Source organism: Centruroides sculpturatus, unplaced genomic scaffold, assembly GCF_000671375.1.
Source record: "Centruroides sculpturatus isolate CEXI.00-Female unplaced genomic scaffold, Cexi_2.0 scaffold270, whole genome shotgun sequence".
In the NCBI taxonomy this organism is placed as follows: domain Eukaryota; kingdom Metazoa; phylum Arthropoda; class Arachnida; order Scorpiones; family Buthidae; genus Centruroides; species Centruroides sculpturatus.
In genome coordinates this window covers 722,383-746,321 of record NW_019384480.1, presented here as the reverse complement: position 1 = coordinate 746,321, position 23,939 = coordinate 722,383, and the positions used below count along the sequence as shown (strand labels likewise).

At 29.0% G+C, this 23,939-nt stretch overlaps 2 protein-coding genes and 1 long non-coding RNA gene across 6 annotated transcripts in view; 1 reads left to right on the top strand and 2 right to left on the bottom strand.

Annotated features, from left to right (window-relative positions):
• Positions 1-2,579: 2,579 nt before the first annotated feature.
• Positions 2,580-3,083, bottom strand: LOC111621432. The gene is made up of 3 exons (XR_002756074.1): positions 3,039-3,083; positions 2,848-2,961; positions 2,580-2,761 (listed from the first exon to the last, which is right to left on the bottom strand). It is a non-coding gene; the product is annotated as an uncharacterized LOC111621432 (long non-coding RNA).
• A 1,534-nt stretch (positions 3,084-4,617) lies between these two features.
• LOC111621415 lies at positions 4,618-5,784 on the bottom strand. The gene is made up of 4 exons (XM_023363536.1): positions 5,637-5,784; positions 5,492-5,561; positions 4,838-5,421; positions 4,618-4,758 (listed from the first exon to the last, which is right to left on the bottom strand). The coding sequence occupies exons 2-4, from the start codon at positions 5,556-5,558 to the stop codon at positions 4,657-4,659; spliced, it is 753 nt and encodes a 250-aa protein (XP_023219304.1). The 5' UTR covers positions 5,559-5,561; positions 5,637-5,784; the 3' UTR covers positions 4,618-4,656.
• Positions 5,785-15,169: 9,385 nt separating this feature from the next.
• Positions 15,170-23,939, top strand: part of LOC111621428 (next to BRCA1 gene 1 protein-like) — an 85,226-nt gene continuing 76,456 nt past the window's right edge. For 2 of the 4 annotated variants that reach the window (XM_023363572.1, XM_023363569.1), the window contains exon 1: positions 15,174-15,587. In XM_023363572.1, the coding sequence (XP_023219340.1) occupies positions 15,435-15,587 (153 nt within the window). In that variant the 5' untranslated portion in view covers positions 15,174-15,434. Of the gene's footprint in view, positions 15,588-23,939 lie in introns of all 4 variants that reach the window. The other 2 variants (XM_023363571.1, XM_023363570.1) reach the window with 2 other exon arrangements.

The following is a 23,939-nucleotide window of genomic DNA, read 5'->3' as shown; positions in this document are numbered from 1 at the left end:
AAATATAGAAAAATATATATATTAAAACGAAATATATTAAGTGTGTTTAATATATTTCATTATAAATAAACCCTTTTAAATTTTGTATTAGATAAACAACATGGGTTGTATTTATAATCTAATTGAAAATTAAATTATAATATACCATAAACTGGAGACAAGATATAGTGAAAAATCACTAATATAGTATTTTAAATTTCGTATTAATATCCGAAAAATTTGTAATTTCCTATTCAACTCAAACATAAAAAATTTTAATTTGTTAACTCTCAGAACCTTATTAACATTAACATTTTGTGATTCTGCGCTGTGAGCGCTAGTATAAGTCCTCCAATATATTTCACAGAAACTTTCATCGATGCCTCTGATTGGTCAATATTAAATCCTTAGCATCTATTACATTTCAACGAATATACATTTCGAATTTTATGTAATTTAGAGGTGAAATGTCGGGAAAAAAATACATTTTACGGTTTATTATCACTTCAGAGAAAAGAAGTCGACAGTCAACAATAAAATCTCATTTTTCCGACGCTTGTGTCTTAAATCCTAACATATCAATAAAAATATTTAAATATCATCACTACTGTCGCATCTATATTAATTGTATTCGATATTTGTTTATTAAATAAATTATATAACAATTTTAAATAATCTTTAAGGAATTTCTTTTTTGTTTAAAAGTAAAAAAAAAGACTTTAATAGAATCATTTTTTCCCCCGCAAATACCTGCTAAAAGTTATAAATAGAATTAAAGGCGCTATCCATTACACAAATAGATTATTTGAGATAAAGAGATACAAAATATCGACGGTTGCAAGAAATAAACTGATACGTCGGCAAAAATATAAAAGAAAAATACCGGTATTAACATCGCAGAATAAAAACACGGTGATTGACAGCGCTATTAAAAAGCGAAATCAATAAATGAATGAAGTGAAATATAATTGTGCTATTTACAAAATATATTGAAAAATTTATATTTTTATCCATCATCCAGAGATAATTAATTTTGAATTACTCCAAAATATATTTTTGTATTTCTGAGTATATATTTTATACGTAATTTACTCGATGCGAAATACAAACTGTGTTTAAAATCAATCCTAATTCCAAAATTAATAAAATTAAAGAATAAATTCACATTCAAACAATAATAATTTATAATGCTTTATTATTTATAATGTATTTGAATGTGAAATTATTTAACTAAAAATATTTTTATAGTAAAAAATCCGTCGATATTAATAATTTTATCATAACGAATAGTAAAAGGTAACGAATAAACTCTATTAAAATATTTTAAAATTTATTGCATGTTCATTATACTTGTATGTTCATAAAATAAGCTTTTGTTTCTTTTCATAAAAATTTAATAATATTTTCTTATCCCATATTTGCAGAAGCCATTAAATTAACTGTATTAAACAGACATAAACTACTCTTTCTTAAATTAAAAAGTAAAACTTTTTCATTTCTATTCGAAAATTTATAAAAATTACTTATTCCAGCGTATCCAATGCAAATACAATACTGAATAATAAAGATTATTATATACAGTAGTTGAATAATATAAAATAAAATATAATTACAGATCATCAAGCTTCTGTTATATAAAATAATAAATCATACCATTCATAAGAACAATATTACACATTCTTATTCAAGGGCATTATTAAATATAATTATTAATGTTATATATAATTTATAACATTGTATAGTCCCATATATAATTAGTAACATGTGTGTTTAAAGTCTAGCATACAGGAACAAAAAATTAATGATTATAGTAACTTAAAAAGTACTTATAAAAATCTCCTTATAGAATTTTTCTTTATTTTGACATATCAATATGTTATCTTTTATTATTTCACGATGAATTAAGAACATTTTTTCGTTTTCAGACATAAATAACTTATTAAAAAGAACAAAAAGTTAAAAAAAAAACAATTTATAATGAATTACTTAAAACTGTTAGGCCCTATATTATATTTTTTTATTAAACAAATTACTATAAAATATTGGAATAATTTTTTTAAATGGGTTTCTTTTATATAAAAACATGAAATTTTTTTGAATTTTTAATAATTTTATATTTTAAAATAATAAATATCAAATACATTTGTTCAAATTTAAATTTAATTTACATTCACATTAATGTTTTTTTAAATAATTAAACTAATTTTTAAGCTATTGTAAAAAATTAAAAAAAAAAGTTAATGTTTGCTCTAACAGTTTCTTTGATATTTATAGCCATATTAATCATCCTGTAAAATAATCATTATAAGATAACATTTTGCGTATAAAGCTAAGAAGAGATCTACATGGACCATACATTATGATTATATTAAATGGTCTGGGATATATATTTTATTTTAGGAATTACTAAACTTAGAATTAAAATAGGCTACTGTATATACGCTTAACTTACATAAAAGTATCACAGTAAATTTATGTTAAAATATTTTAAATTAGTTTTATTCTAAAATATAATCATTAATACATATATATAATAATTTAAATAAGTAAGTACAGTATATTTATCATCTGATTATCAACTGAAAGAATTTTACCGTAAAATAATTTTTATAAAGACATAATAAATAATTATCACATTGAAATGGCCTATAAAGTATTTTTTTAAAAATATGAGCTTAATATCCTTGGAACGTAAATAATATCTTTTTGCCAATTTAAATTTAGACTCCGTCTATTTCTTCAAATAATTGTAGGTAATAAAAGTAATAAAAATCTTAAGAAACTAGAAATAACAACACGATAAAATTATCCATAATAGAGGAAGTTGTGCTTTAAAAAATGACATTTTTTCTTTTTATAATTTGTTACCTCTTTCTCACGATTTCCAGGCGAGAAGTATCGAGACAGATGTGATATTTTGGATATAAAATAGTGTGACGTGTTCTATCAATGATTTTTTTCTTCTTATTCGTCTGCTAGGACCTGAAATTATATTGAAACTTTACGTCGATATTACACATTTTTGAGTCTTTGTCCTGAAGGCGAACGTGATGTCATACCCTGTTATTATGTCAACCTTTCCCACAACATAGCCTCATAGCAGCTCATTCCAATAATTGAATAATCTATATCAGTGAAGATATCCGTTTTTAACTGTGAGAAAATTAAATACGAAAGCCTTATATTGTAAACAGCCACGATAATAAAATAACAAGATTTTTATATTTGAAAAAAAAATCTAGCTTTGTCTAATTTTAAATAACTTCACGCTGATTGGTCAATTTTAAATTTTTAAAAGTCGAATTAACGACATTTATATTTTAAACTGAAATTTTTATATCATAGGCTTATAGCATAAATATCATAATTAAATTATATCAGTTTATTTAAAAATTGTATTAATATTAATATAATATTTATGGCATTATTAATAAATGCTATTAAACTATGCATTCATTTTATCATATATCTCGAGATATTTATTGCATATTTTATAATTAATTAAAATTGCAATACATAAATAAAATTAATATAAAGCAATTTAATTATTGTCCAGAAAGGGCAGATTTATATACTTTAATTAGATAATTAATTATTTCGTAACTTCAATTTTGTAAGAGGTAAATTGAATTCTAATTTATATATCATTTGTATAAAAAGAGAGCCATCGCGATTCAGTAAAATAATAAAATAAATTAAAAATTAAACATTAGTAAAATTATATTATTAAATTTAAACTAATTCTGAATTTTATTAAATGAAAAACAATTAAAGCATATAAGTTTATAAATGTCTTAATTCAAATTTAATGAGATGGCGCCATCTGTCGGATAAAAATAGAATTTCAATTAATTTTCTTACTTTATGTAAATTTATTCAAAAATCTCAAAATATAATAATTTCAGAAAATTAAAAATAATATATTCTCAATATTAAATCAGTTATAATAATTACATTTCATTGTTTTATAGCTGCGGGATATTAAAATTGCATAATAGCATAGTGAAGGTCTTAGGGTAAAGGTGTTTAAAAAGTTTGTTTCTTAAACAAATTTTTATTTTTAATAATGATCAGTGCTAAAAAAATAGGATTTTCATCTAAACTTTTTACAATTGAACTGCATATGAACGTTCCCGTCAATATATATAATAAGCCTATATATGGAATGAAGACAATGTTCAATACTTTTAAAACGGTAAGATATGTTAAATGTTATATTTATAAAATTAATGTTGAGTACTGTATTTCTTAATTTATGCCCATCAGTGTCCGAGTGGCTAAAACTACTCAATACTGGTAGTCAGTCGCGGGTTTATACCACAACAGTGAGCTTCCACGTGGAATTTCCGGGTTTTCTTCACTTGCAACACCTAAATTGGGGTCAGTTTCTCATAGAAAGTCCTCCGGGAGGCATCCTCCTTGGCAGATCACCCACGTGTTGCGTTGCTGGGTCCCATCAAACCAAACTATTTCTTAATTTATACATTAAAATCAAGAAACAAACCGGAAATAAGACAATTAAAATATTGAATTGTCTTATCACCGGTAAATATTTTTCAATACATTTAATTAAATTAACACAAAGATACTAACAGAAGTATAATGTAAAAAAAAAAAAACTATTTATTTATTATATCACACGTTTAAATTTTGATGAAATAAACTAAAATGCATTTATTAATTTTTAAATTCTGTAGAAAGACAGGAATAATAAATGCTCTCATCATCTTTTTCTGCAATATCTTCAGGAGCCATCAGAAGAATATGTAATATCACTAGCTAAATTCGAATTAAATTGTCATTAATTAACATTATATTTATATATAAGGATATGTTATATATATAATATTATGCTTACTAAAACAAATATAAATAGAAAAGTAGAAAATTTAAGATAGAATAAATATCTGTCTTTCAAAAATACAGCAACTTTGATGTTTTCGTTCCGGCAATCTCGCCTCACATGACAACTGTCCATTAAGAGCTTTACATTGTTTTCATATTTATCTACATCCAATTCAATTTCAAATCCTAACATAAGTTTGAATTGATTGAAGAGACTTCGGAAAGCATTTTGTGTTCCATTTATAAAAGGTGCCATTTTGTTTTTCCATATTTCCAAGATAATTTCTTTTGTAATTTCTAAGAAATGTTTATTTTTCATTTTTGGACAGAAGCATTCCACCACTGACGTTGCGCACATAGAATTAAAATTAAATATTTTTTTATACCAAGGGTCACCTGTAAGCCAACTAGGTCTGGTCACCTTCAAACCCTTTGGAGTACACACAATGTTAGGAAGTAAACATTTAACTTTCTTAATTATGTATTTTGCATAAAATTTAGTTCTTATTTTGATTTTTTGCGCAAGATTTCTACAGTTCACGACTTTATTTAAATATTTGTAACCGCGTGTATTTATGAGACATTTCCGAAAACTTTCTAGAAATGAAAATGATATTTGAAATCGCTAAATATTTAATATTTTGTTATACATTTTAAATTTTCTTACCTAAATCAACTGTGAAAATAATTAACAGAATTGCAATCAGATAACAGAAGACTATGATTTTCTTCATCTTCTAAAACAGTAAAAATTTTTATTGCTACATCAACAATCTTTTTAGAATTTATAACGTATAATTGTTATAATTTACGGTATTAGAATCTTATCGTGAAAATATATGATAGACTACATAAGATTCTGTATATTTTCATGAAACTATTTTCATTATGGCTCTAAATAATTAAAAATCAATAATTGATTATTACGTTTAAATGTGTGAATTTTACAGCATTATTATACTTCAAAATTAATTGTCGATAAATCAAAATAAACAATTTATTTATAGTTAAAATTTGAAGAAAAATAATAATCTTTTTCAAAAGAAGATAGGACATCATTTTCTTGCTTGCCGATCCATGAATTACAATGTTTCATATTCTTATCCATACTCTCCGTATCCATATCCTTTCCATCCATTATCCATATCCTTTCAGGAATCTGCATTGTTCGAAATGAGTAGAAAAATTTTATATATTGTTTATTTTTTTTCCCTAACTGTTACATCCTTTTAACTCCTAGGTTCTCTTTTGGTATATTTTATATTTAATATTTTTATGAATGTGTATAAATCGTTTAAAACATACAAAAACATTAAAGCTCATTTCCGATGCACCGTAACTATTGTATGATATCGTTATTCATCCATCTATCGATGACACAATTCTATTAAGAAGATTCATTGTGTGTTAAACGACAGCTAGAGAAAGCCTATGCAATTAAATCGCCTTTAGTGTTATTCTAATTTTCAGGGCCATCGAGAGTGGAAGCTGAGGATTTTTCCCGGATCTAGTTTGAACTTATGAAGTCTGTAATGGTTCCTACTTTCTATGTTGATTTTACTAAAAAAAATATTGTTTAAGACTGCTTTTACTTTCCCGGTTGTTATATATATATGTTAGGATCAAAGACCGAAAATGTTTTTTGAGCGAAAAAATCTATATATCACGTAGTCTATGTTAGATAGCAGTGGTTCTACATCTCGGCGATAAAGGTGACGACTAGAGCTTCACGCTTTCAGTGGCTTTGCAAATTTCGTAGTATATTTTAATATTATTCAACTTGGTAATTATTGAAAATAAAATTGTACCGGTATATGCAGAACGATCATTTTCAAAAAACTGAACTCAAGTACTATCTCAAAACAGTAAGCCCGTCAATGGCAGAGTGGATGAGATCCTGAACATTGGGTAGTTGGTCGCGGGTTTGCGCCTCACCAGTGTGGGTTAGACACGTGGAATTTTCCGGATTTTCCTCATGTTTGTAATATCTAAATAGGCACCAGTTTCCTATAAAAAATCTTTCCAGGAGGTATCGCACACGTGTCGCAAACAATCGAAACCTCAACGTGTCAAGAGAGACTGTCTTCATTTTCGATTTTGTCCATTGAAAGAGATAGCCTATTACTCTAGAACTGTATTTATTTTTTGTGACTGATTAATTCAGTGTTGCTAAAATCAAGAGTTTAATAAGTGAATTTCTGTATACCCATATCTATTGAATTTTTTAATTCTTGTAAAACTATCGTACACATTTTTATTACTTTATTATGTGTTTTATTATCCATTTATGTATTTAAAATGCTCATATTATTGTGGATCTAAATAAGTCTACCCTCTATTTCATTACTCTTTTAGTGGGTCTAAAAATAAATTTTGCCTAGGACCTCGCAAATTTTAGAGCTCCCTCTAATGTTAGGTAAAGAATATGTTTAAACATAAACTATTGAAATAATAGGGTAAAATATATAGAGAGGCTGTGCTTTATTTTCTAAATTTATTTAAGTTTAAAATGAAAATACACAACAATCAGAAATGAATAAAATTTGGTTTTTACTTATTATTTAAAAACAACTGGCAAATGAGCTTCGACGCTGCCCGGGCAAAAAATAACAGCAACAAAAGTTACGATTATTAGATTATTTCGTACTTCTAATCCTTATATTATATTATATTATAGTATTTAATTTATATAACTACGAAGGTTATTTTACGTAAAGGTTTATCACACCGAGTGACCAATCTAACACAATTTAAAAATTCTATAAATTGTGTATAGTAGAGGAATAAAGAATTTTAATGTTAACTCTAAGAAACTATTCCATTCACAGCGGAATATCAAATGGTAATCTGCCAACCAATCTAATTTCGCGAAAACGGACCAAACATTTAAACTCGGCACCCTCGAAAACCACTTAAATCATATTTTGTGCAGGCTGGTAACCTTGTATTATGTAATTTTCCTATTCGAATGCCACCATACCGGTGAGTGCGATAGGAAGTAGAGACTGTTGCAGATGAAGGTTGAAGTTAATTCAACCAAAAGTAATAATTATCACCCTCCCGGAAGAGAGGGTGGTCAACGACTACTACTTAGTACTGGCCTACTATTAATATTTAAAAGTAATTCGTGTTAGATGGCTTGAGATGGCCCTGCATGTGATCGAAGTTGCTAACATTAACGTCCGAAAGACTTCGTATGACTTGTTTAACTAAAAAAGATCTTGTAAAAATGCTAGAATAATTGCTTTTATGTGATGATAAATTTTTTAAAATTTTGGCAACAGATTGCATAAACTACGTGGGAAGTATGTTCTCGTAAATATTGTGTTTATGGAAAATTACCGGGCTGCAATTTGAAAAAATTGTAGACCTATAAATTCCCACTGTCGTCATCTATCTATCTGTCCTTCCTTAATCTCGAGAAAGGAGTTCATAGATGAAAGTCGAGACCAGATGTGGAAAGCTAAACGAGGCAGGAGTCCCAAATTAACTATACTGTATACGAACTTCCGGTTAGAACGGAAGTAATTTTTACTTTGTTTCAAAATTTTTCTCCAAACGGAGTTAGATATATGACCGACACGACTTTATTGCTAACAGGAAAAGTATGATGTACAGGGGCAAAAATCATCACATTGAGAACATTGTGACGAAAAGTTGCAACCCGGCATTATGACGATGTCACAATAAATAAGCGCTCGTTAGAATTAGTTTGGTTTATTTGGTTACGGAAACGTGACACGTGAGTGATCTGCCAAAAAGGATGCATTCCGAAGAAAACCCAGAAAACTCCACGTGGCCAGTCCGTTGGCCACGCGCGAACCCACGACCGACTAACGATGTTCGGTGGTTTTATCCACTCGGTTACTGGGTATACTTATTGGGCTGCAATTTGAAAAAACTGTAGAGCTATAAATTCTCAGTCGTCCGTCCGTCTCTGACCTTCCTTAATCTTGGGAACGGAGTTAGATAGATGATAGTCGAGACCAGACATGGAAATCGTAAGAGAAAAGGATCAGATTATCTATATATGAACTTCCGATTTGTACCGCAAGTCACGTTATTTCAATAAGAAAATTTTCTTCTGAACGTAGTTAGATACATAACTGGCACGACTCTATTGCTAACAGGAAAAGTATGATGTACAGGGGTAAAACACTACTACACTCCACGCAGGCAAGTGCAATGTGCTACCTGTCGGAGTAATGGCATAATGGCGCCATTTTGCGCTATATCATTGTCGCAGTAATTCGGTGAATATAATATATACTGTATATATTTTTAAATTATATTCTTTTTTGTAAGAATTATATTTATTTAATTATTTTGTTAACTTTTCTGCCAATAGATGGCGCTACGTGTAACTCAGAAAAATTGAATGTAAATAAAAATTAATTGATTTATAGAAATACAATTGATATTTTGTAGTGGAATGTACGGCATGATCTAAGTTAGAAGTATTTAAACGTAACAACCGAGTTTCGTACCAATTGGTCAAACGGCCTAAGAGTGTATAGCGAACAAACAAACAAACATCCACATTTACATACATATATATATACATATATACATAGATAGATTTATTGAATTCTTTAACAATGAAAAAGAATTATTAGCAATCCTGTTCAAATCCAAAAGAAGCCAAAGTAAGATTTTACAATCATTATTACAAAATGTTTCTATACTCACAGTCAGTCTAATAAATTTCATCTTGCTCAGTTTCAGAAATATGAATAAAGTGTTGACCGTCTGTTGCATAATTTTCTTATTTATCATGATTTCCGTTATTTACATAAATAAATTACCTTTATTTTGCTTGATACATATTTTAATGCATTTTAATTTATAGAGCATTTAAATACATCAAAGACATTTGCATTTATAAGAAGCTATACCAATTTATGACTTCTAAGCAAATCTTGCAAGCCATTAAAATAATGAAGAGCACGTAAATATTTTATTAAACAGAAACTAAAATCTCTGCTTCCAAGAATTATCTGTGATTCTGAGGATATTGTAGTATAAAAAAACCCGACTGAATGGCAGAGGAGCCTTGGTATAAAAATATACAGCTTCGACTTCCAGTTATGTGCAAGATAAAAGTTGTTGAATATTTTTGCTCCGAAGCAGCGAAAAAGATTACTTTTGAACTTGCAGTAACATATATTATTACAGAAGCACAGAAAAAATTAAAGGAATAAATGTCGGAACATCTGAACGGAACAAAGCAAGTGATAAGAAAAGGTTTTGATCTGCTTAAACTTGTATTGGGACAAGAAATTGAATTAGATCTGGAAAAATGTCAAGACTGACAAAATATTTGATCCACGGATGTCATTTGAGACGTATTTGTCCGAATGGAAAAATTAAAGTCGCAATTCATTTGAAACATATTTACATCTACTTTCAAGTGATTTGGTTCATCATTATAATTATCATAGTAAGTAACATATATTATTACAAATGGCCTAACATACTTTTATCGTCTCTTTGTTTGGGCAAGTATCTGCAAAATTTTAATCATTTGAGTAGACGTAATTGTAAGATATTTAAATAACGTATATTTTATTCATATTATATCACTAGCTGTTACCCGCGACTTCGTCAGCGGAGGTTTTGCAAGCAAACCCCATTTACATCCAATATTTCAATAACCATAGTAATTGTTATATAACACCTACCGCTGAAGAGAATTGCCGAAAATCAAACGAACTATTTTCAATTTGATCAATTTTCTGAAACGTTTACAATCGTTCTANGTTGGAATTTCGAAAAATCCTTTCTTAGTGTGCGTTTCCATGACGTACCCTAACTGTGTACCAAATTTCACCTCTTTAGGTTAAGCGGTTTGCTCTGGGCGATGATGAATCAGTGAATGAATGAATGAGTCAGTCAGGACAAGCAATTTTATATATTTAGATTAATATCTCAGGCCATTTATATCCATAACTGTTTTCTAATTTTTTCGTCCTCTCTCTTTTGTTAATTGTTCTAATTATTTTAGTTGTTGGCACTCCACTTACTTTTGCTTATCTCTGAAGAAAAGACAAGACTCAGCGAACATTTTAACAGTGAAATTGTTGCATAATCAAATTACGTTTAAAAAAATACTTGCTTCAGGATATTCTTTAAAATTCTTATATTTAAATTAGAATAATTTTATGAGAAATAAAAATATGTATTGTCTCTACTAAGTTATAATATCAAATAAACATTTTAACACGACTACTTTTGTAATTTCTAAAACATTTTTCTAGAACTCATCGATAGATATTCTTACGGCAACTCTTTTATTATCATAAAGGGACGAATTCAATTCCTACATGCTTCTCGAAAATTTTTATGAAGAGTTCGCGTAGAGCATCTCTTTTAATACTTTCTAGTTGATTTCATTGTAAGCCAGACCTTTCACATTATTATTATTAAGCGAAAGCTACTTTGCCGTCCCAATCAAATTTACACAATTTAGAATAAATGTGTAATAACGTTACACACATAAAGAAACATAGATGTATATATTATTGTATCAATACTTTAGTATCGAAGTACGACGCCGGATGGCCGAGCGGTTAAGGTTCCTACCACTCTGGGGGACCTGGGATCAAATCCCCAGGAATTTTTCGGGGAGTGGTCGTCTGGATAAATCGGGCCCCGTCCCTCACTACCTGTCTCCAAACCTGTGGTTCTGGCTAAACCTATAATGGGTCTGATAAAAGAGGCCCGCTTAGTGCTCAAAGGGCGGAAAGAGTTTAAAAAAAACCCGCACAGGTTCCACTTGGAAGGCGAGCTCAAAATACATGTATTTGTTTTATTATTTTCCCAAGACCTAATTAATTAAGGGGCCTAAATGCAAATCTTTACACAGTGAACAGGAATAGCTAGTTACGGCACTGACTATACTAGGGTTGGCCAACAGTTTTTACCCCCGGGCCGAATTGGAAAAACTTTTTTCACGGGCCGAACCAGAGGCTGCTTAGGAAGATTTTGAGGTGGTACGAGATCTCATTGTGATGCCACCCCGTACAGACTAAATTGTACATAGAGATTACAGATACATTTTTCACATTATCATGCTTTATCAACGTTCTACGCTGTACTTACGAGATTTGTAATGGTGGGTTAACTCTAAACGAACAGTGAGCTGTTGACCTTTTTCGTTTTTAGGCGTCAGAATTTTTCATCGAGCTATTCGGACTTCCGTACCTAATATTGAAAGATTGATCGCAGGCCACATAAATCCATTGCACGGGCCAGATCCGGCCCGCGGCCGTATGTTGGCCATGCCTGGACTATACCATATATGTAGTAGGCTATATCTATATTTTAATTTTCAATTTTTGCCTCTCTTCTGAATCTGCTGTCCATAGGCAATGCCTGGTAGTTCGTCGTGTGTTAGCACGTTGCCCAACAAGCTGGTCACGTGCAGTTTTCTGGGTTTTCTTCAAGTTAGCGGTGGCGTGCAGCGACATTTGATGATAGGGAAGCTGTGCCGACCCTGGATAGAATCATTGGAAACGTTATACGATGTTTTGGTGTGTAGCATTCACCAGCTAAACCGAGTCAAGTTGGTGCTCTATAAAACGCATGCGCAAATGCGCTTTATAGAGCACAAATCTAATCTGCCTGCTTTACACGATTCCAATATTTTCGCCGTGGAAGTTATCCTATATTCGACGATACGGCGCTTCCATTGGGAATATGCACATATGAATTTATATTCGTATATACAATGGTAATCTTGTCATTTTTGCTCGTGTAGCATAGAAATAAAATACATAATGCGGTTATTGATTTTAATTAATTCAAAGTACGTAAAATAATCTCACAATGTGTATTTATATTTTAGGAAATACAAGGAAAGCGGTGCTTCCACAGCTTCCATGGACACCACTGTAGTAACACCTAAATAGGGCCCAGTTTCCCATAAAATTCCTCTCGAGAAGCATCACCTTCGGCAGATCGCCCATATGTTGCGTTGCCGTAACCAAATAAACCAAATTATTGTAATAAATTATCTAGAAATTTGCTATTTACAAGGACAATACTTCCAACGTAGTTTAGCTAGTTATTATTATTATTTTTTGCGAGTCTACGTGACCTACCATCTAGAGACAGCTGTTTGCTGTTCCAAAACGTTTTTATTTAATAATTATATCATTTGCAACTGATTGTAAAGGGATAACATTTCAAGGACCGATTTTTTTGCAAAGATGTACGTGGCATCATTCTATGATGATACCACTTACGAAGTCATTGAGCCTGTATATGTATTCTATTCTAACGTACTGCTTTCCCATGCATATTTTATGATAATGGTTGCGTTTTATACCTAACTAAATCATACCAATTTAGGCACAACCATTAATCAGATGGGATGCCTGAATAATTTTGATAATATGGTACAGTACATATGGAATTGTATTTATGCTTTCACCTTATTACAGATCAAGAACTATTATAAACATAAATCGTTTATAACGTTTCTTTTAGTTATAATAGAGAGGAAGCAGTTTTGTTAGATCTAATTTCTTGCTAGATTTATAATTAATATATTTTGTTAGATAATTTATCATATCATATACATGTTTATTAAATATTAAATGATAAATTTTTATCTTAGTATTTATAAACAAATTTTTCTCAATAAATTAGAAAAAATAATCCTTTGTAAAACTTGTTAAATTAAATGTTCTTACAAAAAAGACAAGACTTCATCAAGTAATTTTTCTAATTAGACGAAATCTTTTAAATTCTGTATTTAAAATACAGTAATAAGCCGTCACGAATATCATTTATATGACGTAAATTATCTTTTTTATTTTTAATTTTGATATGTTATCATTGCATTCTGTGAAGTTTTTATAAAACGAAACAACGCAAGAATTTACAAGTAAAGCAACATTGTCACTAAAGTATAATCTGTACACAATCGCCAACTTTTTAATTAATTATACAAGATAAAATATGAACATTTTGAGTATACTTTCTACTTATTCTAACTATATTCTACATTATAAAGGACAATAGTTCAGCAAACAATTAATTACTATATTAATGTACAAAATATTTTTTATATTACGTATATGGCGGATGGTTGAAGCAGTTAAATTGTCGAGCCTGCCGTTCTGGGAGATCAGGGATCAAATCTAGCGGTCGAAAAATTTCCGAGAATTTTCGTGGAATGATCTATTCCAGATTTGTCGGGACCCATTTCTCATCATCCGGCTGTCCCACCCCATTGTGAGCCTTACCGATCTCACAGTATGCCTGATAAAAGTCCTCTTAGTGCCCATAGGGCGGAAAAAGCAAAAAAATGTTAATAAGATTGGAGTTTTCTGTGATGTATCATTTGACTATATTGTTAGTTATTTCAGTTATAGGCAATTTTGTCTATTTTAAATGATGTTGGCTAAATGCAGAAATAAAGAGCGCCGTTTAATACATTGATAAGAATTATCTGTAAAAAATTACGATGATCTAAATCGTATTATATCTCTCACAGCTGTAGGAGATTTTATTACTTAGTCATTAGTCCAACTTTGATGTGTTGTGTATGTTAATTTGATTATTTAGAAAAACTCTCATTGTTCAGTTATGTAAATTATAGGCCTATATACAGTAATTTATAACTTACTGGTATTATATGTGTGAGGTTTTGGACAGACTTTCACAAATAATAAATAATGACTTCCAATGATGCTGATCTCTTTTAGTTCGTAAAACATTACTATGTTATAAAACAAATGTCAAAATTTATTTGAATATAGTTTTAAGAATAAAACAATTTATAAGTGTAAAATTGTTTTTTTTTTTAAATTAATTTTAAATAAACGTAATTTTGAACTCTATAAATATTGTATACAGTATTACGATTTCATCACGATTAAGAAATCATTGGTTTAAACTTCTAAATACTCTGTACATTTCACAATATTCAATAGCATTACATGGAATTACTGTAATATATATACCGTATATACTGTATCATCTACACGTGACATTTAAGATTATAACAGCATTGTCATACGCTGCATAATTTATGTAATCAAAAAATATTTTACAGGTTAGGATCAATACGAGTACCCACACATCCGGCACGTGGAAAAACAATTTTTATTTTTTCTGATCTAATAATACTTAAATTTTAAAAAGATTATTTTAATATACGAATAAACTAAACGAAATATAATATTTTTATATAATTTAAAACATATAAAAGTTTAAAGATCCGGCATTTAAAATTATAATTACATGACATCATAGAATATGACAGGGATGACGTAATTAGCTAAGATGTAAACAGTCGCATGTGATCACGCAATAACAATCATCACATGATATATTTTCATTTGATAAATTTAACAGTTTAATATAGATATGATAAATTAATTAACCGCTACGTAACGATAACATCACGAGTCTTTAAAAAGTTTAAAATTACCAAAAAATACGGAACTACATTTTGAATGCGGAAGAAATCAACGAAACTGTAATGCGCCTGTTTGTTTTACGAAGTTTCAAAGCAGTAGTGATATAACGTTTATATTTGTTATATTTTAATTAAATGCTGGAAATTATTTTAATGTTTGAATGATAAAAAGTCCGTAAAGATGAAGATTTCTGCTGATATTATCGAAAAAGATAGCCGTCGCGAAGAAAATAATGTCGGTGAATTGACTATTAAGTTCAAACCTAAACCAACCGTTTATAATTTACCTTTTCCTGATACAGCTTCAACAAATTGGAGAAATCTTAAGTTCGAGGTATGTAAAATCTATTGGAGTAGTTAAATTGTATATTATTATTATGAAATCAACTATATTTAATGTGTTGGTTAATTTGTGTAGCATAACTGTGACAAGTCACAGTTATGCTACACAAATTCTTTATTTATTTTTAGATATTTTATTATACGTGAAATTTTGTATAAACTGTATCGCGCCCGTACATTTGCGTCGTTAACATCACAGGAAAAAAGAATTGATTAAAAGTGTGGACTTTAACTACGTTTATCAATAATGAAGTTTTTGAGTGTATAGAATTGCAATATTATATAATGATGTAATTTCACAAAGGTTGATTAATAGTTAGAATTTGCTGAAGAATTCTATTCTCATTGGAATAATGTCTCTTCAAACAACACTCATTTCTTGGCAAAACAGAAGAAATTGTTCTTTAAGGATGTCGAGATACCGATTAATATTCACGGTACAGTATTGTCAAAAGCACGTACTTGTTGACGATGAATGTCGTACTAAGCATTTTTTAAAGTTGCATTTAAAGCGGCATTATGATATCAGATGTTTACTAGCCACTTGAATTTTATTTGGAATTCGTATGTTAATCCTGTTTCTCATAAAATTTTTGTTATAAGCGTATGCTGCTTTGTTACGTATGTCATCTTTTTGTTGGTGCTGTTTCGAGGTTGACCGGGAAAAAGTCACATTTTTATTTAAATACTATAAACAAACAAAGTAAATACAGTACATTCTGGTTAATTGGGACTGATTTTTATTGGATGTATATTGAAAGACAGACAAAAGGCATAAGACAAATTTACTTTGCTTATTTGGGACATCGTGCTACTTTATCTGGACGGCACATGCAGCAAAGAGGAGTATGTGTTATTGGGCCAAAAACAAAATCAGAAGAGTTAGCTACAAAGATGGATTGCATGAATTTCAATGTTATGGATGGGTGATTATCACAATGGAAACCCAGACATAAAATAAAATTTAAAGGAGCACGTGATGAAAAGACAACGCTGGCACTGAGTGCTGAAGAGTGAAAATAAACTAATTTACCTGAATTGCTGCAGAAATTAGTCCTGATCAAATCTGCAATGCAGAAAAAACAGTTCCCTGAGTTATAAACATGAAGACCTGTTGGGTTCAAAAAAAGCAATGGATCGTGTTACTGTATTGTGCCGCTGCATTAAATTAGGAATGGAAGATATTAGTCATTGAAATGTATGCTAAGCCTCAGTACTTTAAAGATCTTAGAATGGACTGTTTACCAGTTGAGTAATATGCCAACAAGAATGCATGGATGACTGAATTTCTGAAATGGCTTATGAATTGGAATGCAAAACTGTAGACAAAGTCAAGAACAGTTCTGTCTCAAATAAAAATGACCATACAAATAATTTTGGGTCAATTTAAAGTCTTTATCCTTTTTTAAGATTCCAACCAGATACAGATGGTTCACAACATGAAGATACAAACAGTTCTTAGTTAAAAACCAATGATATGATATTAAAAAAACACAAATATACTATACATTTGATGCCAACCTTTTCTTTGAGGATCCAATGTCAATGACACATGTGGTTGGAATCTTAAAAAAGGATAAAGACTTTAAACTGACCCAAAATTATTTGTATGGTCATTATTATTTGAAAGTAAATTAATCCTTGGGACTTTATAATTCGTGTAAACAGTTCTGTTACTCTTGGACTATTCTGCTGCTCATCCTCATGTAGAGTGTTAAAAAAAACATTCATCTGGAGTTTCTTCCAGCTAATACCACATCCTTGGTACAACCAATGAATATGGGAGTCATAAAAAAATTTGAAAACATTGTATTGCAGAAGGCTGATAAAATAATCCTTGAAGCAATTGAAGAAAATATCTTGATATCATCTACAAAAGCAGATGAAAATAGTTCCAAGGTTACTTTTTTACAAGCAATACAATATGTCACTGGTAGTTGAAGAAAAATAAGCTGTAGCACAATTTAAAACTACTTTTCTCATTGTGGTTTTAAGTCTCCACTGCTAGTTTATTGATTATATATATAAATATAATCAATAAACTAGCAGTGGAGACACATTAACAATTTTAATCAGTAATTAAAATTGATTTAACATTTATTGATTGGAATAACATACAAAAAACCTGAAACTTTACTAATCAAATAAATAACCAGATTCTTATCAAGCTACTCTAAGTCTAATAAGATATTAAACAATTTGGCTCTAGATAGATTATTAAACCATCTTGTTTTAAATTTAATTTAGAGTATTCTGGAGAAAAGATCAGTCTGGAATGGGACTTGAACCTATAATAACTCCCTACTATGCAGATGCATTTTCAGTTATGGATGCCCAGACTTCTGATCTTTGCAACCAGACCAATTAATTTATTAATTTAGATATAACTTTAGTAGTCATTAATTAACATAATTAACCAAATTCTACTCCAAAAGTTAATCCTGCAATATTATTTAAAACATTCAGATAAAAAAAATCTTGAATAATCCAGAAACTTGTTTTTGTGTTTTGAGTATATCAAGCACTGTACATTTAAAGTTTCGTGAACTATAAATACTGTAATGCAAATACTGTATTTGAAAGTAATTTAATTTACTCAAAATCTAATGTAATTTTACATACATGGCCTAATTTTACAGCACCACAATCATATGACATAGTGATTTTCAGTTATATGGAGAGTTTGGTCTCTGTGTATTATACTCTGTGATGTGTACAATGCTACATGTTCTGTTTTTATTTATTTATTTTATTTTTTGAAACTGTTTCAGATAATCAACTTTTTATTGTATAAACAACTTGGATTAAATTACCAAATAATTACATTGAAAAATTATCAGATTAGGATAGATCTAATTATAAATTTGGATTACAGTATAACTCAGAACAAATTCCAAAGATAAATGAGCAATTATTTATTGTGACATCATCACAATGCCGGGCTGAAGTTTTTAATTTATTTAATTTAAAATATATGCTCTCCACCTCAAATTAGTAGTGGCATGTCCCTGTACATCACACTTTTCCCTTTTTAACAATAGAGTTGTGTTGGTCATCTAGCTAACACCTTTTGGAGAAAATTTTTGAATTGAAATAACATGATTTCTGCTTTATTCTAAAAATTGTCAACTTGGACTTATTGGAGTATTAGGACTATTACACTGGTGTACTGTCTATTTGCAAAAGGAGGAGTTCTTAATCAGAAAAATGAAAAATCTTTATTTTTTCACCTGTAGTATTTCCTGTACACATAATATATGTGTTTTGGCAAATAAGCAAACGATTTTCTAAAAATGTACATAACGAAACTTTTAATAAATTACAATAATTTAAAAATCTAACAATAAAACATTAAAAACTTACAGATTTTTTGTATTTAATTATATTATGTAATAGTCCTAATAATCCAATAAGTCCAAGTTGACAATTTTTAGAATTAAGTATGATTTAAGGACATAAGGCAATTAAATTAACATGACTTCTGGTTTGTATCGGATGTTTGTATATAGTTAATCGAGTCCTCCTGCCCGAGGTTTCCATATTTGGTCTTGTCTTTTGTCTATTTAACTCTGTTCTCAAGATTAAGGAAAGAGACAGAGGGACAACAGTGAGAATTTATAGGTCTACAGTTTTTTAAAATTGCAGTCCAATATACTTTTTCATAACATTTGAAACTTTAGATTATTTTTAGTATTTTGAACTGTAAAATCTCATGTGACATTGATCTCTATAAATATCTGTATCAAAACCAATAAGATTTATTGAAATATTAGTTAAAAAATCCTCAAACAGTTAAAATTTAAAAAATATAATTCAAACATTAGAAGATATTATAAACATTCCATTTATTAATGAAATGTTTTGAAATTGAATGATTAACTTATAATGTTAAAATTGAGCTCTTTTTCTCAAGTATAAATTAGGTTTTTGATTCTAACTCTCTGGGAATGATAAGAAATACATAAACGTTTGGAAAGTTTTTAATTAGTACTCTAGTAAAGTAATTTTATTTACTGATAGTTTTCATATCTTATCTTTTGCATCACAAAAATTTAATACATCTTTAACAAAACAATGTGGTTACAAAACAGAGTGTCTTGAGTTGTATTCTGAATATAATTATTGGTCATAGTATGTTTTGAAGTACCCATAGTGTCAAAAAATGATGTTATCTTCTTAGACAAGAATATGCACAATACTTCTGCACTTAATATAAACCTGTCAGAAGTCTGTACATTTGACACTATCAGAGCAGACTATAAACAGAAGATAAAACAGAAATCAGAGCTCTCTCAAACCAAATTTTGCATTAATTAAACATAAATAGTTGTCAGAATATTCAACAAAGAGAATGTGTTTCTTAAATATAATTGGCACTGAGAGATATCATGTGTCATATCATACCAACAGGTCTTTTATCAAACCATAAACATGATTTTGTGACATCACTAATAGTACACAATAAATTCTATAATTTACAGGTATCATTTTTTAAAAATGTTGCAATGTTATTCCTTTTTTTTATTATAAAGTTTTGTCTGTTTTTTTTTCTTACAAATCTCTATTACTGTGTGTTGTTTGCTGTGCCCTATCATAAATATAATGTAGATTGTGCATATCAAAAGAACAATTGCATTGTATGAAATACTGACATTAATTGTTTCATGATCAGGAAGTTGTATTTTAAGTATTTTACCTCCTAGTATGAGTTTGTTAGTTATAGTTTTTTGTGTTTTGGTGAGGTTTTTGGAAATTGGTTGAGGGGTTTTGGATGCAATTTTCAATGCATTATAATTTTTTCTATTTAGAATAATGTAAAAAACTTGTGATTAAAATTTTGCAGTATATCTGATTTTCAGGTATACTGCTCAGGAACAGATTGATATTAAGCAGGTAATTCCTATATTTTTTGTTTTCTAGAAGAAGAATGTTAATTCTTACTGATAATGGTTATGAATCAATATAATAACAAATTACAAAAGTATTTGATTCCTCTAAATAGTCAATGAACTTTTAATTAATTAATTGTGAAGAATATCTAAACTACAGGTTTTCTAAACTTTCATTTTGTTAAAAGACTTACAACTTCACCAGAACTATTTACTTAAGATTCATTACATGTTTCGACATTTGAATGAATCTTAAATAAATGGTTCTCATGCAGTTGTAAGTGTTTTGACAAGATGAAAGTATAGAAAACCTCTAGTTTGAATATTCTTTATAATTAATTAATTAAACTGCATATTAGTAATCTTTAATAAAATGCACACATTAAACAATTAAATAAATGTAGATAGATAGCTAAAAGATTATAGCGGAGTGGCTAAAATCTGCCGAAGCATTTCAGTAGAATTGGTTCAAATTTGATCCTACCTCGTATGATAATTGCTTCAGTCTCACCCATGTGTCCTGTGTCCTTTGTTCATCAGTCAAGGTTAATGAAGACACTGATTCTGACGAAATACCTTATTTTATTTCTCGTACTACGGTATATTTACAAAGGTTCCTAAGTTAAATTATTATACAAATGTGAGTTCGTTGGCGGAGTTGATTCCGAAAGGTTAGTGTAACAAAAGCCTCTCTCCTAGTCAGTGTCCAAGAGCGAAGTGAAGTCAGAGGGGAAGGGTCAAGCGGTCATGCCCTCTGTCCTACCAGATATTTATTTTGAAAAATACTGAGTAGATGTTTTAAATAAGATTTTCAAAGATAAGAAAAACATGAAACTGACTTTTTTAGGAAGAAGAGAAACAGGAAAAAAGCAGGAAAAGACATCTTGAGCATGGATCTGCATATAATAAATTTGTTAATACTGTATCTTAAACCTAAAGACTATAGAATTTAATCAAAAAATTGTCTGCTCATTTGATTCAGAAAACAAAATTACAAGATTGTACTAACACTGGAATTTATGCAATTGAAACTGTTGGAATAGAGAAGAAAAAAATTTGAAGTTTGATTATAATTCTTAAATTCTTGTAAGAAAATAAAAAAAATATTAATAATAAGAAAAACCATTACTTTCCAAATGCTATTTTTTTTTTTTTTTTCGTTATTGCATAGAATACCAGTTGGTGAAGTTGGATGACTTTAGGTTGATTATACCCAAACAGTAAAAATTTGTAAATTGATGCAATTAGAAGAATTAATTGTAAATAAGAAAACAAATACAGGAATTGTCTTATTTTAAATGTAAAGCAAAGGTTAAAGAACTTTGATTCTAATTTGGGAAGTTTAAAATCTTTAAAAAGAACTTCACATAATTGTACTTTTAATGTTAGATTATTTACATATGTAATGATGTTCAATGTTTTGTTTTTGGGAGAGAGAAATTTTTAATATTTATCAACATAAAATTTAATTGAACAAGTCTTTAAGCTAGTTTGAGGTAGAGGTAAATTATTATATGTCTGTTTAAACTTTTATTTTATTTTTAAAATTTAAAAAAATTTCATTTTAAAAGATTGTAAAGATTTTCAAAATTATAATTTATATAAAGACAGATTTAAGTTATTAGCTTGAATTTCAGAATAGTAACAATTAGAAAAAGGAAATTAGTATCAAAGAGAACAAACAATTATTTTTATGTGAAATTTTTTATTATTAAATATTAATCAATAATCTTACTTTTATTGCAAGAAGTCTTGTTCAAGAAATTGAAGAATAATCAATAAATTAATTAAAATAATCAAGAAATATTCTTGAAATTTCTTGATTATACAAAGATTGTGGATTAATCCTTATTAAAAGTTTTTCTATTAAATGAGAATATTTACAATGTTTGTAGAAACTCATCTCTACCCTCAAAATTAAGTTTTTTTTTTGTCTTTTTATAATAATAATATAAAAGTTATTTTTAATAACATCTTATAACAGATGGTCCACGTATAATTTTAACTTTGTGTTAATGTCTTAGGTCTTAATGTTTCTTAAAAACAGGTTTTTTTTTTTTTTTAGTATTTGCCAGGAAAGTTATGCAACTTGTTACTGAAATTTTTAAACTTGTTTAAAAAATGAAAACTGTTTGGAGATGTTCTAAAAATTGGACAAGGAGTTTTTTAATTGTCCCTTTTTCTTCATGAGAAGTTAGTACAACTAATTATAATCTAAATTATCTTCATTCCCATTAGTTTGTGTTTTTCTCTTTTCATCCTGTAGAAAGGTGAGTAGGTCAAAAATGTTTTTGGTCTATTAAAATTTATTGCTGAGTTATTATTGAGTTATTTGAGGTATGCTGTTTATTTTATTCAGTTATCTATCCAGTTTCAGTAATTCTTATAATTTGTTTGAAATTTGTTACTCTAAAAGTTGGCGACCTACTGGTCTATAGAATTTGCATACATTACAAAATATTTTGATGTTAGTTTATGTAACATTCTTATATTCTCAGTTAAGTCTTTTTACATATGAAGGGCTAAGTGCCAAAATATGACTGTGCAATTTCAAATTACAGTAGAACCTCGATTATCCGGACTAATTGGGGATGAAGGTAGTCCAGATAAGGAAAAATCCGGATAATCGAAACAAATACTTTAATTTGTCTTTTAATGATAATACAACACGTTTTCTTTTCGATGACATATCGGTAATATTAAAAGTAAATACTGTATTTAAATCGTGATCAAATTTTCAAGAAACAAACGTTCTATTGAATTTGGACTACTACTGACCAACGCTAACAGACTACCTATTGTTTAAAAGGCCCTCTGGTGGTGCAAGAAGACGATTTTATAAAGTAAAAAGCAGTTAAAACTGCATTTTTATGAATAAAAATTTGACAAACTATTTATCATTTTATGACGAGTAAAATTTTTTCTTCGCGTTCGCGGCTTTTAAGTAATGCATAAACCTTCGAGGCGCGAGGCCCTTCGGACCGCGAGGCATAGGCCACCGCCTATGCCTCGCGGTCCGAAGGGACGTCCCACGTCGTCCATGCCTTACGCCACCTTTGGTCATAGAAATGATGTAATTTGAATATAAATTATTTATAAATACGTATGTCAAGTTATATTTTTATTACTACGTAAAATGTATTAACAGTTTATGACCACTGTGCTGAATGAGACGTTGTTGAAACAAAAAAAGTTATGCATTCCATCACATACATAAACAGTGTCGTAATTCGCCAAGTGCAAATCAGCAAATTCGTAAAATTTTTGTTTATTTTGAACAATCTGGATAATCGAAAATCCGGATAATGGAGGTCCGGATAATAGAGGTTCTACTGTATTTTGAAAAAATCAATTTTTTTTTCTCAAATTTTCCTGTATTGATTGATCAAATTTTGGTTAGGATAGTTGACTTGAAGCAAAATAAAAGAATTAGACAATTCAATATGATATTTGTG